General features: G+C 43.4%; 1 protein-coding gene across 2 annotated transcripts in view; it reads right to left on the minus strand.

Moving 5' to 3' along the window:
* Nucleotides 1–1,398: 1,398 nt before the first annotated feature.
* Nucleotides 1,399–19,310, minus strand: part of EDEM1 (ER degradation enhancing alpha-mannosidase like protein 1) — a 33,200-nt gene continuing 15,288 nt past the window's right edge. Inside the window, exons 5-12 of one of the 2 annotated variants that reach the window (XM_003927168.4) lie at nucleotides 18,267–18,450; nucleotides 16,197–16,371; nucleotides 14,123–14,243; nucleotides 13,148–13,318; nucleotides 11,220–11,293; nucleotides 9,968–10,064; nucleotides 7,740–7,943; nucleotides 1,399–5,538 (exon numbers count right to left, since the gene is read on the minus strand). In XM_003927168.4, the coding sequence (XP_003927217.2) occupies nucleotides 5,449–5,538; nucleotides 7,740–7,943; nucleotides 9,968–10,064; nucleotides 11,220–11,293; nucleotides 13,148–13,318; nucleotides 14,123–14,243; nucleotides 16,197–16,371; nucleotides 18,267–18,450 (1,116 nt within the window). In that variant the 3' untranslated portion in view covers nucleotides 1,399–5,448. The remainder of the gene's footprint in view (nucleotides 5,539–7,739; nucleotides 7,944–9,967; nucleotides 10,065–11,219; nucleotides 11,294–13,147; nucleotides 13,319–14,122; nucleotides 14,244–16,196; nucleotides 16,372–18,266; nucleotides 18,451–19,310) is intronic. The other variant, XM_039478881.2, reaches the window with a different exon arrangement.

Below are 19,310 nucleotides of genomic sequence, written 5' to 3' on the forward strand. Positions count from 1 at the left end.
AGGAAACACGCAGAGCCTACCATGCTAGGTACCTCGTTAAGTACCTTATCCATATTAATCCACTCACTCCTCAGACCTACCTTATGAGTATGAACTATTATTATCAACAACCCATTTACTAGATAGGAAAACTGAGGACAGCAAGTCTGTAACTTGCCCAAGGCACACAGCTTAAGTTAGGGATAGATTTGAGATTGTACCCACCACAGTATGGCCCAGAGTCCCCATACTCCACCCGACACTGACTGCAGTATTCACACAGGACTGCTGGGCTCCACTTGCTCCACAGATGGCAGCGGCCTGGTGCTCCCACTACTGAGGCAGCCTGGAACAGGAACGCAGGGGTGAGTCAGTACCTGTGGCTCTTGACCTGGTCTCATGGCCTACTAGGGTTGCTTGGTTTTGTCAAGATCACAAACCCATGAGACTTCACAAACACAACTCCACCACCCCTCACAATGGTAGAGCTCAATGTGAGCAAGTTGTTTCCAGCCTCGAATCTCTCCTTTGCACTGTCATGCTTTGTGGCCTTTAAAAAGGCCCATCAAGCATGGTGGCTCATGCCTGTAACCCCAGCACTTCAGGAGGCCAAGGCAGACAGATCACCTGAGGTCAGGAGTTTGAGACCAGCCTGGCCAACATGGTAAAACCCCATCTCTACCAAAAATACAAAAATTAGCCAGGTATGGTGGTGTGCACGTGTAGTCCCAGCTATTCCAGAAGGCTGGGGCAGGAGAATCACTTGAACTTGGGAGGCAGAGGTTACAGTGAGCCGCGATCATGCCACTGCACTCCAGCCTGAATGAGAGACTCCTGTTTCAAAAAAAAAAAAAAAAAAAAGGCCCATCAGAATTGCCTGTGACCAAAGCTGGGACACTGAGATGTCACAGAGCAAGAGCAGTTCTCTTCCTCAAGATCCCATTATCGACCCCAGTGGCAAGACAGGGAGGGAGGCTAGCCCTCCAGAACCTTCCACCCACATGCTTCCCATGGGCCACTGCACCCACATAGACTGTAAAGTGCCACTGCTCTCAGTGGTGAGGAGAAATGAAGTGCCCTGCTTATGATAACACAGAGAACTGGTTTCAGACCCCAGATACACTCAGCTAATTGACAATAAAAATAGAGAATGACAGTGGCCAAGAGAAAGGAGGCTAGTGCAGAGTGGAAGGCCAGGACTGGGACAAAGGTCATGAAAAGGAGTTCTGACCCATAGGTGAAACACATTTATTAGAAGAGTGTGACACAAAAATGTAGTGGAATTCCATGGGAGAGGCATTACTCAGGCTTAGCTATAAAAAGCAAACAGGTTTTATTCAACTAGATGGGCAGTTCTTTTAGAAGTTCTTCTCCCTTGTCTTGAATGTGTCTACATGAGTATGTAAAAGAGAAACAAAGTAACAACTCAAAAAAAGAATATTTTAATAAAAATTATTCATAAAAATCCTAATAAATTTTAAAGAGCAAGGTATTCCTTATTACATTTATAAAAGAACATTTGGTCCTTTTACAAAAAGCTCCCTTTTAATTTAAATACATTTCTTATTTACAGATTAAACATAAAATATAATCTACAGTTGCAAAGCATATTGCACATTACAGAGAGAGAAGCATTTGTGTATTTCAGTAAGTTTTCCCAGAGTTTCCAACTCTACACTTCGTAAAAAGATTTGCCTTTCTTATGCATAATAAATAAAAATGCAGCTTGTGTTTTGCTATTTAAAACTAAAACAAAATAACCTTTAAAAATATTATTCCTCTGCCTCGCAGAAAGAAGGGAGGGTATAGAATCAGGGAGTTCCACAGGTTCTTGACATTTTTACCAGATTCAAGTGGGAGCATAACCCTGAGCCCTGTGAAACCTGGGACACACAGCCCAGCCCGCCCCACCTCCTCATTTTCCCAAGGGGTCCCTGCCCTGCAGGGAAGAGGCACTAGAATAGGAGGATGTCTGGGAATGGACAGAAAAGCTCAGGATTTCCTTCTAAAGTCCCTGCTCAGTCACCCTGTGGCTAAGGTAATCACTCAGCCCCAACTTTTCACCAGCACTAAATTTGAAAAAAGATTGTTGCTTTTGTCAACAGACGAAAAAAAATTATCAAAGAGAGAGGCCTCTGGAGCCCTCCAGAAAGCACAAAGGAATGTCTCATGTTGAGTCTACACAATCCAAAGAGAAATTACAGGTGACAGTCATTCAGTAAACTGAACTAAGAAATCATTAAGAGGAATATTTTCCTTTGGTGGGAAGAAGGGAGATGGGGAGGAAGTAAGGCCCTCAGATTGCACAACAGCACTTACCAAACCAGGTACTTCCTAGACTTCCCTCCAACAGTCATGTGCACAGACACTATCCTGGTATATTTTTCTTTAAATACATAGATAATTATTTAAGTATCACATGGACACTCCATGATCTAAGACAAGAAAAGCCCAGGACATCATCAGAACCTGGGGATTCAGGATTCAGTTACAATGAATAAGTTCTGGCCCAAGCGCTGGAAAAAAAATAAAAATAACAAAAATAAGGGAAGATTTGAAAACAGAAGCTGGTTTTTCACAATGGCCAGTGCAACTGGAGTACCAGAAAACCCTTCCTTGCCATTTATTCTTCCAGAAGGGATTCCTCAGTCACATCAACTAGAATAGCTAAGCCTGCCTTGTGATGATTTCTAAGTTTGTTGTGAGAGAATCACGTGTCATCAAGCCAACTATAAGACAGCTTTCTACAACAATTCTGCAAAAGGCTTCCATCACATTGAGCAAAGCTAACACCAGACACTAGCTACATGTGGGAACAGGAAAACGGGCCAGGCTCAGGATGAAGTCCACTCAGATTCGAGGCATTCGTGGGGTGAAGCACTGAGCAAGGCAACTTCTCTGGCAATCTCCTCCTCAGCCACTCTCTACCCAGTATTTCAGAACACAGAGAAGAAGAAACTGCAACAGCCCTGCAGGATATATCACAGTTGTTGATATTCTGATTTTCAAAAAGAAAACAAGTAACCTTTGAAGCTGGCTCAATGAACCTTCTTTTTACAATGGGCACAAGACAGCCTTCTGGCATCCAGTCCCACAAACCACTGACTACATAGCATCAAACTTTGGAGTGGGTAGGTCTGGAAGCTCAAAACCAAGATTAATATGCACTAACTTATTCACTCTCAGTCTCACCCACTGGTATGAACTCCAGTACCCAGAACTCAAGAGGGTTTGTGACTTAACATAAAACACATTTCCTGGCAGCCTGTGGCCCCGGAGAGGCACCTGCGGCACTCTGTGCACTGCAGGCATGAGATCCCTGTTCCCTATTCCAGGAGCATGAGGAGGAAGGAATGCCTGAGCTTGCTCAAATAACAGGCAAAGCACCTCAATAAGAGAACACTGGAGTGCTTACCCACCACTGCCACCATGGAAGCCAGAGCAGGAGGGGAGCGCCGAAAGAGAAATCACAGGCGTGAAGAACTCACCTCCTTCTCTGAGGTGCTCTATTTTCCCAAATGGGCCACTAACAGTCCCACCTCTGTTTGCCCAGGGATAAAGGAACAGGTATGCTCATGTGTATGCGTGTATGTGCATTTAACATTTTGTGAGTCAATGAAAACATTTAAAATATATATACTATTCTCAAAGTTTTCTATGCACTAGATGGGACACTTAATAAACAGAATAATGCTTCTGAAATGAAAAAGGTAAAATAGAAGCATTTTATTTTTTCTATTTTAAAACAACTAGTGTAATGTTTAAAAGACAGAGATGATACATTACTGAAAATCCTCTTTTCAAAAATCTCAAAGAACTGAACTACCTATCTATTTTTAAAACCGTAACACTTAAAATTTTCACAAAGGAATAGGATTTCTCCCTTTTGACTAAAAATGCAACATAAGCTTAGTCAGTGTTTATTTTTAGCTTTGAAAAGATGTACATGAAACCCTTAAAGGTGGGCGAACAGTGACAGGTGAGAACCGTGGTAGGCGAGGCTGGAAGTTTTATGGATTTCCTACTCTTTCTACTAGAATGCATTTCCACCCATCACGCTTCATGGAAGCTAGACTAGGGGTCAACCCTACTCCACTGTGTAGGAGTAGCAGGTGTGTATCAGTGTGGGTTCAAATAGAGATGTTCTGGCTAAGAAAATAACAAAAAAAGAAAGAAGGCATTTTAACACAAATTCCTCCTTTTACATGCTTACTTATACAGGTTGAAGGCAAAGAATGGCCAAGCAATTTCCAACCCCCATTCATCACAGTCCCACCAGGCGGCTAAACAGGCCTCTTGAAAAGAGCAGTAGCTGCAACATCCAGTGGCCAAAACCAAAACCCATATAAGGCACTAATCTATAGCCTGTATTACACAGAGAAATGGCTCAAGGATACTAAAAAGTCGTGTGATCATTTCTTTCTCCCTGATTTAGCTAATTGGCACTAGACACAGGAAACAAAAACAAAACAGAACTCTAACCCAAATACGGTCAAAACTGAGAATCCTTGCTTAGGAAACATAAGAAAGATGGAAGCTCAGATGATCTTAGGTCTTGTTCTCTCCCTAAAAGGCACCTGGTTCTGGAACTATGGGAGTTCCTCAGGTAAGTTCATATTCAAAATGCAGAATATCATCCAGTAATAAGATCTGTCAGTTAACCTCTTAGACCATGACATAATAACTTAAGAGACTACCTGTTAAGAATTCTGGTTAAGAACATTATTCTTAAGCAAATAATTTGTAACACTGTGAAGCTTACTTGGGGCATACATGAAAAAGCAGATGACTTTTTCCCCCCATGTGATCCAAAATCATGGTTGGGTATCAGGGGCAGGGCCCAGTTATCCAGTAACAGAAAGGATGACATTTTCAATGCAATTAAGTAGGGATACCAAGTGAACCGCAGGTCCTTTTGCAGAAATTTCACTTCCAATCCTCTAACAAAGAAGCAGCTAGCCAGGTACAGTGGTGCATACCTGTAATCCCAGCTACACGAGAGGCTGAGGCAGAAGGATCACTTGAACCCAGGTAACCCTGTCTCAAAAAAGTATCAAGACCCTGTGTCAAAAAAATAAATATAAGTAATAAAAATTTTTTAAAAGAAGTAGCAATACTCCAGTATAGTAGGTGCCAGCAAAGTGAAGAGACTTAAGTTCTAAAGTATAAAGCTGTGAACATCAATCCAAAGATGCCCCATCTATTGTGCTTATAACATCAGCATGTCATAAGAGGCCAATTTCCATGTACCTTCTCACTTCAAATTATATCCTTAACAGGGCATTTTATTGAACAGGAAAGAAACAGTGAAGTGTGCAAGAATTAACCAGATGTGGTGAGGCGCTGCACAGAAATTCCTACACCATCATGGACAGCGAGACTTCTATCCCCTTCCATTTCAGACTGGACTTTGGTATGGTCTGGGTTCGGTTGTTAAGGTCTGGTTCAAGATGAGGCCTCACAGAGAGATCAAATCAAGCCAACCATCTGGTCAATCTGTCGCATGTAGATGCTCTTTAAGGGCAGGGAGTACCTCCTCTCATCAGGTACACGATTGCACTAGAAAGACACAAACAAGGGAAAATTAAATTCTCGATTAAAAACTCACAAGTTGATCTCTCAGAAAATGTGACTGGATGACTTAATCCAGGGTTTCTCAGCCTGGGAACTACTGACCTTTAACTGTTGCGGGAGCTGCCTGCACACTGTAGGACAGTGTTTGGAGACACTGTTCCAATGTCCCTTGAGGAGCAAAATCAACCTCAAGTGAGGACCACTTACATAACCTAATATCCTCACTTTATAGATAAAGAAATGGCAGATCCAGGGAGGATGAAAGGCATCACAGCAACTGCTTAGTGGCCAGGACTGAAAGCCACATCCCTGGAATCCTAAGTCCACCCAGAATTTCAAAAAACTTTTCTGCTATTTGAAAATACTGTTTTTCTGAGCTATGTTTTTCTCATTCACAACTAAACTCTAAAAGCTAAGACTACTATTTTTTTTCAAGCCCCCCCCTCCTCCTTTGTGTCCTCAAAGGAGATGCACGTCTTGAGAACTAATCAACTGTGATACCCCTGGAAGCAGTTGTCTAAATACAGTCATTATCCACTTCATCTCCAAAGAAGCATTTTCCTCATGCCCTGTACTTGAACTCACTACGCCCTGCTCCTCATCCCTGTAAAGATCAAGACTGGCAGGCCCTTCCATTGGTCCTGACTGCCCGCTAGGCCACCTCTCTGTGTTTTTGCAGGTGCTACTGCTTCTGCCTGAACATCCTCTCTGGGGATACCCCCTCATCCTTCAAGGATCTCCAGCAAGTGACCTCCTTGGAATCCCACCTTGATTTTCTCTGGAGATTACTCCCTCCCCTCTGTGTTTCAACAGCACTACAGACAACGCCTAAGATGGAAGTAGACTCCTTACTAGGCCATGCCCCTATCCAGAACTGGGAGCCCTTCTGAGGGCCTGAATCCCTGGGATCAGATCTATTAGTGAATGCGGCAGGTCAGAGATGTCTCCTTCCTAAAAGAGAAGACACTGCCTGGGTCCAAATCCTGGCTCCACCGTGGGACCCAAACTTCTCTGTGCCTCCCTTCATTCATCTGTAAAATGGAGATGTTAAAAGTACCCACCCCCACAGGGCTGTTGTGAAAAGTAAACAGGTCCACCCACACAAGCGTTTAGAGTGGTGCATAGGTTAACCCTGGTATGTGTTCTGTTAAGAGCTGGCTGTCATGAACTCTTCTCTCTCTCAGTCTCCTTCCCATTCCTCCTGATGATGCTTCGCCCACTCAATCAGTGCTCCATGGCCTGATGAAAATCGGGGCAAGGGTGGTTATCTACACTCTGGCCTATCGATTTACTTCACAGACTGATGGTGAAGACCTTCACTGGAGCGTTAATGGAAAAGAACTGAAGCATAGTCTATGACAAGAGGGTGCCCCTAACGCCAAGGCAACCCGTCTGTGGGGAGGCAGCTGAACACCTGACCGCTGAGGCCCTGAGGATAACAAGATTTGAAATTTCAGCTGATCCACATTTCCCTGTCCTCACTTCCAAACCATCCTATCTGATTCAAATCAACACAACTACCTGATGCTTTCACTAGGGATGCAAGGACTTCCATTTCCAAATCTCTCCTGCTGCTTCTCAAGACAATTTAGGTATGGAGTAAAACCCTACTTTAAATGCTTCTGGGTGTTTGCTGCACTTCCAAGAGCATCTTCATTAGGACCGTCCTGACTATGACTTCTTTTTTCTCTTCTCCTGCTGGTAGGTGATTTTGCTGAATGTCTTCCATTTGCCCCTCCAGATCCACGGACGGATCATATCAACTGTCTCCATCGGCCTCCAGCTTCTGCCCCGGGAAGCCAAGAAGATTCTCCAGAAGGCAGTCGGGGGAGCAGGGAGGAATCACATGTTGACTCTGTTAGCTCCCTCCAGGCAAGGCCACGAAAGTCAGATCTGAGCAGTGGCTCCTGCTAGGTGGCCACTCCTCCCACAAGACTTCCCACTTCCAGGATGCTGCGGCCATTCTCTCCATTGGTGCCTGTAGCCAGCAGTGATGATGCCACTGCTGCTCCTGTGATTTCTCTACACCCTGACAATATCTATGTAAACGGTTTCTTTAGGAGGTGTTTTCAAACCTCCCAATCTGCATACACATCAATTTTCTGTCAGGAAGTTTGAACAACTAAGGAATTAATAGTATATTCTCTTCCTCTATATACAATTCCCCCCTCAAAGAAGCAACTCACGTTGGAGCTGGAGTTGATGACTTTTAACTCGTGAGGTTTCAGCCTGTGCACAGACTTCCCCTCTTGGTCCTGCCCTCCCTCTTCAGAGAAGAATTCCTTCCATGGCAATTCCCGAAGATGTTCGTCCACGGATATAATGTGTCCCTCTGTTGTGAACATGTATCTGGTTCCAGATTTGTGTACCGGATTGTCTTCATCAAACAGCTAGGCAAAAGGGAGAAAAAGATACAACCAATTACTGTAGCACACTTGGAACTGAATCATGGGGGAGTGTCCCAGCTACTGAGCGGGTAGAATCCGCTTGGGCCTCATGCTTCTCAGTAATAACTGGGTGAAAAGGAATTGACTGACAAGTGTGGGGCCCAGCCCAGGCTGCAAGGCAGAATCACCTGCTTCATCTAAATTCATAACTAGACCCACCTCTTCCCTACACATATCCTGCCCAGACGCAGAGACTCAGAAATTCCAAGGCTAAGACCCAAGCACAGGTAGTCTCTAAGATCTCCCTGGATGATTCCTATGTGCTACTTAAGAGTTCTCCTGCTGGAATTTTAGAACTACCCCCAACATCACACACACCTAGACCCTGAACTGTAAATGATGGCAGGGAGGAAGCAAGTTTTATCCATCACCATACCTAGCACAGAGTCCAACACATCTGCCAACATTCAGCTCATTTCTTGCATAACATGGGCTGTGCTCTGAAGATGCAGTGGCACAAGGCACAGTCCTTTCCCTCAACAGTGCATGTGACATGGAACGCAAGAGCATCTAGAAAGAACATCTAACCCAGTATGGGAAGCATCAGTGCAGGAGAAGCCAAGTGTTCTGTGAATGCTAAATGAATGAACACCTAGAAATTCTTAGCAACTTTATTGGTCACCTAAACTATTTCAAGACAAGGAAAAATGAGATTCAGTGCAGCTTGTCAATGTTTGCACAGTAACAGGAGAAGAATGGGGCATACCCCAGCATTTCCCTAGACTCTGTGTTCTTTCACGTAACACGTCCTACACGGTCACCTTCCTTTACTCTAAAACTTGCCTCATTAACATCCTTCTGACGCCACTGGCTGCTGGATGGAAATATGCAACTAGGCTCTGGCCAGCCTGATTCAGCAGAACTGAGCGACCTGCACCGACAGCAAGAACCACTGCACGTGCAGGAAACGACAGCAGGACGGCTGTCTTCCCACTGGACAGACCACATGAGCTGCTGGTGGACACACCTCTGTAGTCGTCTGTGAAAAGACACCAGACACAGAAGAGTATCGTCTTAATGGATCAGACCAGCAGCTCCAATACCTGGCTCATGCGAAACCACTGGAGGCACTTGTCAAAACGACAGATTTCTGAGGCCGCTTGTTGTAAAGATTCTGACTCAACACGGCTGTAATCTCAGCAAAGGCCCTAGGGTGATAAGGACTCAGGTAGCCCCAGGCCTATGAAACTCGGAACTAGATAAATGAAATTTATCACAGCTGCTTCTATCTCTGACCCTCTGTAGAAGTCTCAGTTGCCACACTACCTTATAACCAGGAAATCCTGCCCTCTGTTTATATGTAGCCATAATGTGGAAAGTGGTAGGGGGCACGAGAGTGGCTATATCCATGAGGCTGAGCGGTGAGGTGGAAAGAGCACCACACAGGGAGTGAGGACCACGGTTCACACTTCGGCTCTGCCACAGCCACCCCCATACTTCAGGCAAGTCACCTGACTTCTGTGTAGGCTGTAGTCTTGTGAGGGAAAGAATGAACACATGAATATTAGGTAATACCAAAGGTTTTTTTCAGGACACACGGACACACACACACACACAATGTGCCTGAGGATGCGTGTATGGACAGAGACAAGGCTAGGTTGCGGGTCTTGGCCAAGATCACAAACATCAAGAGAAGTAAGAAGGCATTATGAACACAGCTCTCTTCCTCAGAGACGTCTTCTCCAACCACCGCACTAACACTGGTTCTGTATCATTCACTACCAGCATTTCCCACAGTTTGTACTCATAAGCTCAATTCTTCGTTTACTTGACAAATGGCTTTTCGACCAGGTTGGAAACCATGAAAGAAGACAGTAATATCCTTTTGTTCTGACAGCATTTATATCCCCGGGAATACACAACGTGCAGCACGTAGCTCTGGCCAGGATCCGTCAGATAGAAGACTGTGCGAACGCTCGCTCGAAGCAGTACTAAATACTCCTGGGTTCATCTTGCAACACACATACCAGATACAAGTATTTACAGGTTTCACTGAGAAAGAAGCTCTCCATCCGGTCCTCTGTGGACTTGTCGATGACGTGATGCAGCGTGGCATACCCACACCTACAAAACAATCGTCCAGTCAGTTCTGCCTCTCCTTCCCACCTGCTGATTCACTTCAGAAGCAGAAACATTCTCTTAACAGAATAATCAACTAGTCATCCAGCACCATATGAAACTATGTTTACACTGAAGAGCTCTCCTTTTTTATAACCTGGGTTGTTTGCAAATTCACTTAGCAAGTGCTTTGGCTGCTAAATTATCAGGTGAATTACAGGCTGTGGGGGTGGTGGCAGGAAACAGTGAAGGGTGTTGGCCAGAAGCATGACAAGGCACCAAAAAAGTGACTGGCAACAAATTTAAAAGGACTAATTCAAATTGCTAGTCCTAATATTTGTAGAATTTACTTACTATTTGAGTATCCTAAGATAGTATTTTTTTAAAAAAAATTATAGTGTATAAAAAAGAGCATGTCACAAAATTGAAATATAGAGTATGTTTCTTATATATACATATATACACACATCGTATATAAAAATATATTTAACAGCACTTTGGGAGGCCAAGACGGGTGGATCACGAGGTCAAGAGATCAAGACCATCCTGGTCAACATGGTGAAACCCTGTCTCTACTAAAAATACAAAAATTAGCTGGGCATGGTGGCACGTGCCTGTAATCCCAGCTACTCAGGAGGCTGAGGCAGGAGAATTGCCTGAACCCAGGAGGCAGAGGTTGCGGTGAGCCGAGATCGTGCCATTGCACTCCAGCCTGGGTAACAAGAGTGAAACTCCTCCTCAAAAAAAAAAAAAAAAAAAAAAAAAAAAAATATATATATATATATATATATTTAAAAGATTTTAACTATATAAACTTCAATACTGACTACAGTTTTCTCTGTATGTGGAGATTACAGTGATAATATTCTACCGCTTTATATTTTCTGTACTCCCTAAACATGTTAGTGTATGTGTTATTGTATAACTAGGAGAAAGAAGTTAGAATGAATACCCATAATGTGCTAGAACATCACGGAAAAAAAAGGACAGTTCCCACTATAATTGAAAGGTTCTACTACACCAAAAGGTAAGCATTTCCCTAAAAATGTAACATTAATGACCTGTTTGTAAATTAAAATGCAAACTAGGATATTTCCCCAAAACAATTTGAAATAAATCAAAAGTGGCTGACAGAAAAAGGAAGGAACTTAGAAAACTGACTTGACTTTTGTGTACTTTTCCAGACTCTGCAGAATATCCATTCCTACATGGAGGTAGAAGGGATTCTTGGTTGCCTAGAGAGAACACGAGAGAATGTGATCCAGCATGGGCTTGGAAGACATGCCATCAACAAGCTTCATGGTGACTGCGGGGCTTCCCCACAGACGAGACGAGTCGCCAGCCAAAGGAAGAAACAGGGCCCAGGTCATCTGATCTTGCGGGTCACAAGTCAGAGGACTAAGGTATTCTGACAGTTCACATCAAAGCATACCTGTGATTTGTTTAATTTTAGCCAGGGTAAGACCACCTGCTCCACGGTAGAAGAACAATACTCTACTTTGGTTCTCATCATGATTAGAAATAAAACAATGCCCACCCTGGCAGTACCATATCTGAGAACAAATCAAATTTCTATCTTGCCTCAGAACTCTCCAAAAACTTAAGACACAGGCACAGGAAACAGGACCTTGCCACCATTCCAGTTATGGCACCATGAGGAAAGGCTGATGAGAACAACAAGACTTTCACAGGGGAAAGGAAGCCACCACCCTTTTCTCTCTAGTCACCCTAGAAATCAGTCCTCAGTTGCCTACTCTTCCCACACACTCTTAGATGGTTTTACTAGGGAAAAAACTTCTCTGGGAAGAGGAGCCTTTATCCAACTAACAGTTCAAAAGTTGGGGATCTTTAACTCATGCCTAGTGCCAGCATGCAGCAACAAAGAAAACAAGGGTAGTGGTCTCTGGATTAAAAGTGCACAAGGTATGGCTTCGGAGGGTAAAGCTGTGGAGTACAAGACATCTCTGTCAATGTGAAGCAGAAGCTGAAATTAGGAAAGAATTAGTGACAGAAACAAAGAGGAGTCAGCTCACAGGCCACAGGACTAAGCTGAAGAGGAGAAATCAGCCAATAGCTGGGAAGCCATCCTCTATGTACAGTCTTGCTCTACCGGGCTCAGAGAGGCCAAAGAGGCGGCCATCATCTTTTCCCTTTTTTGAGAAGTTACCTAAAATTCATGGTTTTACTAAAGGTCCCTCTTTAGGCATGAGGACTATTACCAGTTTCATAGGATTTCTTTCCCTGTTTTTTATCTGAAGCAAATGGCAAAGATTTGGTATAAAATATCATTGAATAAATAAATCCAAACCTTAGTGTTAGCTCCTCCACCAGAGTTTCTAAAACTCAGGCTCTGCTTGCTACAGCTGGCCCACAGTGGTTGTCTGTTACAGGCCCACCAAATTTCACTAAGGCCAGCTTCTTGGTAAGTTAACCACTTATGCTGCTGTGCATGTGAATGGAGGACTCTCAGTGTGTATATATGTATGGCATGTACAGAAGTATAAATATCTGGCTTCAACTGTCAGGAGGAAGACATTTAACAGCTTAAGTCACATTCCCTCTGCTACTGAAGTAATTTCACAACGGATGAACACTACATATATATATATATATATATATATATATATATATAACATTAAACAAAAACAGGCATCCAGATGAATCCCAGATGACTGCCTTTACAACAAAGAAAATGAATTTTCTTTTTGTCTGAGTAATTGTTACACAGATTGGGGTTCCACAGTACAGTGGTGCAGAATTGCATCCCAAAAACGGGTGTTTTGGTCAAATAAGTTTAGAAAACACCTTAGTACAAAATCTTCCTCATGAATATTTAAAGATATGAGCCACAAATCCTATGGTAAAAACATGTTTCAGCTTTGTAGAATATGAGGTTAAAAACAATACCTTCTCTGTCCTGTGAAGTCATGAATGACACTGAACACTAACAAGAATACAGATGGGGGTAACTCGATCGGAGTCACTCTAAAACAATGTAACTCTAAATCACTTAGCAAATGTTCATTAAGAACCAACTGCTGGGGTCAAGGGAGGCAGTGAAAGAAAAGATAAAGAAACAACTCTAGTACCTGGTAGAGGAGATATGTGGATTCCACTAACTCTGGTCTCAGTGGGTAGAAGAGAACGTCAGGGGCCTGCAGCTGCCAGTTATACCTCTCAGGGAGGGCACCATATCGTTTCCATATGGCATAGTAGAAGGCATGAAGGCAGATGGCATCTTCCACATCTCCTATGAGCACCTAAGGAGAGGACACAGGTCATCAGGCTGAGATACAGTTGCTAGAGTGACAAGACAAGGCACAAAGGGCCTGCCTGGGCTCTCCTCTACCTCAAGTTCTTACTTGACCTATACATATAGTTGAAGACAAAACCAACCCAAAAGCGACAACCCAGACAAGTAAATACCCTATCTGGCCAGTAATGCCAAATCGATGTGAACTGCACAGAAGAAGAAGTTACATGTACTAACAAACAAGGAATAAACAACTGAGCAGTGGATTATACAAAAATCACACACAGCCAGGAGCAGTGTCTCATGGCTTTAAATCCAGCACTTCAGGAGGCCGAGGCAGGCAGATCACCTAAAGCCAGGAGTCTGAGACCAGCCTGGACAACATAGTGAAACTCCATCTCTACCAAAAGTACAAAAAATTAGCCAGGCGTGGTGGCGAGCACCTGTAATCCCAGCTACTCTGGAGGCTGGGGCAGGAGAATTGCTTGAACACAGGAGGCAAAGGTTGCAATGAGCCAAGATCACGTCACTGCACTCCAGTTTGAGCAACAGAGCAAGACTGTCTCAAAACAAACAAAAACAAAAATCACACACAGTCACTTCTCAAGCATGGTTTTGCACTAGTGTAGAATGGCTCTATTCAATATTCTGGAGACTAATTTCACAAACAGAAAGATGAAAACAGATAGTGTCAGTGACTTCCCAAATCCAAAGGAAACAGAGAATGCTCTGGGTATTAAAAAAGAAAGAAGGGGAGGGAGAAACTCTTTCTAGTGATTGGTTATTCTTAGGAAATCTGATTGCAAAATACCTGCAGTCCAGGGAAAAAGGCCTGCAGAGAGTCAATCCAGGTGTTCATCAGCTGCCCACTGAACATATTCACGTTGACATAGAGTGGGGGGTCTCCTTCTCCTTCATTGCAGGCTTCCCGCCTGCAAACCGAAGCAGCACATTCACTGGTGAAAAGAAAGCTCACTGATGGATCTCTAGCTCTCTGGCAGCCACTGGTAGTTTCATTTAGATGAAATCAAGATTAACTTTTTCTCCTAACTCATTCCTTAAACCTTTGGAGACAGACTGCCTTTAACTATCAACACTAGACTCTAGCAGAAGATAATATTTACCACAGGATCAAAGTTCCTAATGCAGGCACTGTAATATGTCAGGATTTCACAGTATTCTGCAGAAAGCACTTTGAGCTTTGGGTTTAAGAACCCTGCCACATCAGAGAATTCAGTATATAGTGTGGGCCTATGCTGGATTTCACCTGAGCAGAAAAGCTTGGTTCTTCTGGTACATAGTCTCTTCTTTAGTAATGTCCTACAGCATGGGCCTGGAGAAATGCATCAGAGCAAGACCCCTGGGGATTACTGCTCAATTTAGTTTCTGGCTTTGAAAAGCAAAAATAAATTCTACCCAAAAGGTCCCTTAAACACAGCACACACAAGTGGTTCCTACATCAGCAATGCAGAAAAGGGCCCAAGAAAATCCCACCAAGCAGGAAGCTCGGTAGCTATAACTTGTACTGAAACTGGCCACTTAACACAGAAATACATACAAAGAAAGATCTGGGGCCAGTCGTGGTGGCTCACGCCTGTAATCCCAACACTTTGGGAGGCCAAGGTGGACAGATCATGAGGTCAGGAGTTCAAGATTAGCCTGACCAACACGGTGAAACCCCATCTCTACTAAAAATACAAAAATTAGCCAGGTGTGGTGGCACGTGCCTGTAACCCCAGCTAGTCAGGAGGCTGAGGCAGGAGAATCGCTTGAACCTGGGAGGCAGAAGCTGCAGTGAGCCGAGATCGCACCACTGTACTCCAGCCTGGGTGACAGAGCAAGACTCCATCTCAAAAAAAAAAAAAAAAAAAAAAAAAGATCTGGGGAAGAGAGAGTAACACTAGAGTAGAAGCCACTGTAGCTTCAAATGACTCTCTCTCTCCGATCATCCTGTATGCACAACAGAAAATGGTGAATAACATTATTTTAAACAAACTTGGCGAAAAAAAAAATGTGGTTAACTGTCCTATCATCAAGTATAAAGACCAATTCTAACAATTCTTTGGAAAGTAATAAAACCAAAACATTGTCCTATAAATAACAGTCTTGCATTGTAGATCTATCTGCAATTAAAGCCACAGTTAAATACTAGGATGTGTCAGCTCCTACAGTAGTAGCCAGTCTCCAGATGGCCCCTGATAACCTCTATTCCTGCAAGTCACATCCTTGCGTAGCCCCCTGCCACACTATATCAGGGTTGGTCTGGGTGACTAATGATCTGGCAGAAGTATTGGTATATCATTCCCAGATGAGTCATGAAAGCACTGTGGGCTGCCATTTTGGCCTCTCTCTTTGTCTCAGATCACTCACTCTGGGGGAAGCCAGTGGCCATGAGCTACCTACAAAGAGGCCCCTTAGCAAAGAACTGAGCCCTTCAGCCAACAGCCAATGAGGAACTGAAGCCAGCCAGTCACTATACAAGTAAGCCTGGAAGGGGATCTCCCAGCCCCATTCAAGCTGTGGCATGGCTGTGGCCCTGGCCAACAGCTTGACAACAACCTCAGAACAGATCCTGGGCCAGAGGGATGGGCTCAGCTGCCGCTGGATTACTGTCCCAAAGAAACTTCATGAGATGCTTGTTATTTTAAGCCATGAGGTTCAGTGCTATGCTAAACAGTGACAGATTCCAGCACTTACTGCTTGAGCTCAAGAGTTTGAAAGCTAACACAGCTCTTTGCCCCCAGATGACTAACAAACTAGGAGAGGTGGTAAGGTGAGGGTAGAGATAAACAGACCCTGTGATTGTATATTAAAAAAATACAAACACTTCAGAATGCATTCTGTTTGCTTTACAAGGCAACAGAGAAGACGTTAGGGAGACATACCCTCTTCTTAAGTAGTTCTGAATACTCTGATATGCAGCATTAAACATTTCTAGGTCTTCTTTTTCTCCAAAGAGAATGTAAGATTTCAAGAGGTATTCAAAGAAGGAGTCCAGCCCGGCACCCAGGCCACTTTGCTTTCCAACCCAATGGCCCGTCTGAATGTTCACGACGTTGCCTGTGAAAACAAACAAGGCATTTGAGGTCCCAACTGTCTCATCAGGGACGACATGGATGGGGACAGGCCTCCTACTCCAATCACACTGACCCTCAGCACCTCTGTCCTTGGCATGCAGGAGAAACAGTAGATGCTTGGCCCGAACATTTTTATCAGTCCTATCAGTAGCTTAGCCTAAACATATTTCTAAATATATAGTGCTTACTGACACAAACATGGGGATAAACATTTAATGCAAAATAAAAATAGGTTTGTCATTTTGCTCTTCCAGATTGATGAAGCATTTCAAAACCCAAGAGTGTTCACAGACTTTAACCCAGTACTGCCATTCCTGGGAATTTATTTAAAAAAAAAAAAAAATTATTTTAAAAAGAAAAAGTGGCCAGGCATGATGGCTTACACTTATAATCCCAGCACTTTGCAAGGCCAAGGCAGGTGGATCGCTTGAGCTCAGGAACTCGAGACCAGCCTGGACAACTTGGTGAAACTCTGTCTCTAACAAAAGGATAAAAAATTAGCTGGGCGTGGTGGTGGGTATCTGTAGTCCCAGATACTCAGGAGGATGAGATGGGGGTTCCCTTGAGCATGGGGGATCACTTAAGCCTGGGAGGCAGAGGTTGCAGTGAGCCGAGACTGTGCCACTGCCATCCAGCCTGGGTGACAGAGGGAGACCCTGTCTCAAAAAACAAAAACAAAAAAAAAAAAAGAAGAGAAAATATAATTTTTTTAATAATAAAACAAAACAACAAAAAGCATGGTAACTATGAAAACAAGGCAACAACTTGGAAACAAGTGCTCTGCCAAATGTCAGACAGAATAAAAATATTTGTTTACATTATAATAAAAAATATATAAAAGTTGCACGTGCCAGGCTGAAAGGATCTATGGAAACCTAAACAGTTGACAATCTGGAGTGACACCAGTCAACTATTTGGTGACAGGTTGAAAATGTGAGTGACTGCTTTATTTCTATTGCTGTTGTTAAATACAACAAATACATAAATTTCAGAACTTAAACAGGTAAAAACCCACTTTAAAATAACACCTAGGCCATGCACAGTGGCTTACTCATGTAATTCCAGCACTTCTTGCTTGAGCTCAGGAGTTTGAGACTAGTCCAGGCAACATCATGAGACCCTGCCTCTACATAAAGCAAGCATGAGCATGGTGGCACAGGCCGGTCATCTCAACTACTTGGAAGGCTGAAGCGGGAGGATCATTGAGCCTAGCAGGTGGAGGCTACAGTGAGCTAAGATCACACCACTGAACTCCAGCCTGGGTGACACAGCGAGATCCTATCTCAAAATAATAAATAAATAACACTTTGAGTTAGCAAAATATTGATAACTATTAAATGATGAGTACACAGGGGTTATTATTCATTATACTTTCTCTCTACTGTACTCTGAAATTTTCCATAATGATTTTTAAGTAACACCTTGACCAAACATTCTCAAGGGAGGAAAAACCCCACCTAATACAGGTTTAATCTGGACTTTCAATCTACTACCACGTGCCTAGATTTTTAAAAGGAAAAAAGCTGCTCCAGAGTAACTCTATATTCCTATATTTAGAATCTTATATTGAAGCAATAAAATCTGCCTCAGAGGCAGTTCTTTTTATGGCATTTCCATCAACAATAATTTTCAAGCGGAATATGCCAGGGGATCCAAATCAGAAGTGAAGCCTCAAACACAAAAGCTTTATTCTTTTCCATCAGACTATCCAGCTACACTCTCTGCAAAGGGTCACATAAAGAAATTAGATTCAGCTGACACAATTCTTCCTGTATAGTGAACTGAGTTAAAGACTGAAAAAGGGGCAGAGCCCAGAGAAAGTAAAAGGAAAGGGGACCAAGCGGTGTGCAGTCCCAATGGCGAGCAAAGGTGCCACACCCAGCAATCCTGTATCATTGCTCCGGAGGTTCCAAAGGGCTTTCACTGCTCGTCTGGCCACCCACTCAAATGTGGAGTCCCCCAGCAGTCGGCTCAGAATCCCGAATTCCACCAGGAGGGAACCAGCTCCCGCTGTGCACGTCTCATTATTGCTGTCAGGAGGAACTCCTGTCTTTAGATTTACCTGGGGATGGGAAGAGATAAAGACTATGACAAAACTCAAGGAAGGAACCCACAGGGCTGAAAAGCCAGATCTCAAAGACTACACTCAGCTAATAAACCAAGCTTACCAGTGAGTCAGCCCTCTGCCTTCCAAGATACATATGAGGTGAATGTGGGAATTAAATTTAAAAGACACAAACAAGACAATAAGAACAGCAGAGCCTTGTTTTATTAATAGGAGCAAGTCTTCAGGGAAAGGCTGTAACACTTCACTAAAACGTCTCTTTGCAGCAAGTTTTCTTCATGGTAACACAGACACCAGGCTTTCGGGTTAGATACCAAGGCAAACTATAGAATTGCTTCTAAATTTTAAGTGAGCCATTATGAACTCACTCCTGCTCAGCACCTAAACAAACCTCCAATTGGAAGAGAAAGGAGGCACTGCCAGAATATGACAGCCAGTTTCATCATGAAGGCTCTGTGCTCTGGCAATTCTCAGCCAGTTACCTAAAAGGCTGACTCAGTTCTCAGAGTTCTGGGTCTGGCAAATCAGATGTCACAAAGATAAAATCTAATTCCAGATCCTGGCATTTAAATCAGCAGCTAACCTGCTGGTCTGTGCAGGCTCTATTTGAAAGATCCATGTGAAGCATTCAAAAGAACACTCACTGAGCTCCCGCAATACCATGTGAGAATCTCTGGGGAAACAGACCCAAGTCAGAGATGAAGACAAACTCCCCACACTACTTTGTAGCAGGGAATATAAATCACACATGTAAATGAACTTAAGAATACTGAACTTCACCGAACATCAATTCCTTAAGGGGAAGGAATAAGTCAGATATATCACTGTTTGCCTTTTATACAGTGGATGCTCAGTAA

The sequence above is a fragment of the Saimiri boliviensis genome, chromosome 8 (genome assembly GCF_048565385.1).
Source record: "Saimiri boliviensis isolate mSaiBol1 chromosome 8, mSaiBol1.pri, whole genome shotgun sequence".
NCBI lineage: Eukaryota > Metazoa > Chordata > Mammalia > Primates > Cebidae > Saimiri > Saimiri boliviensis.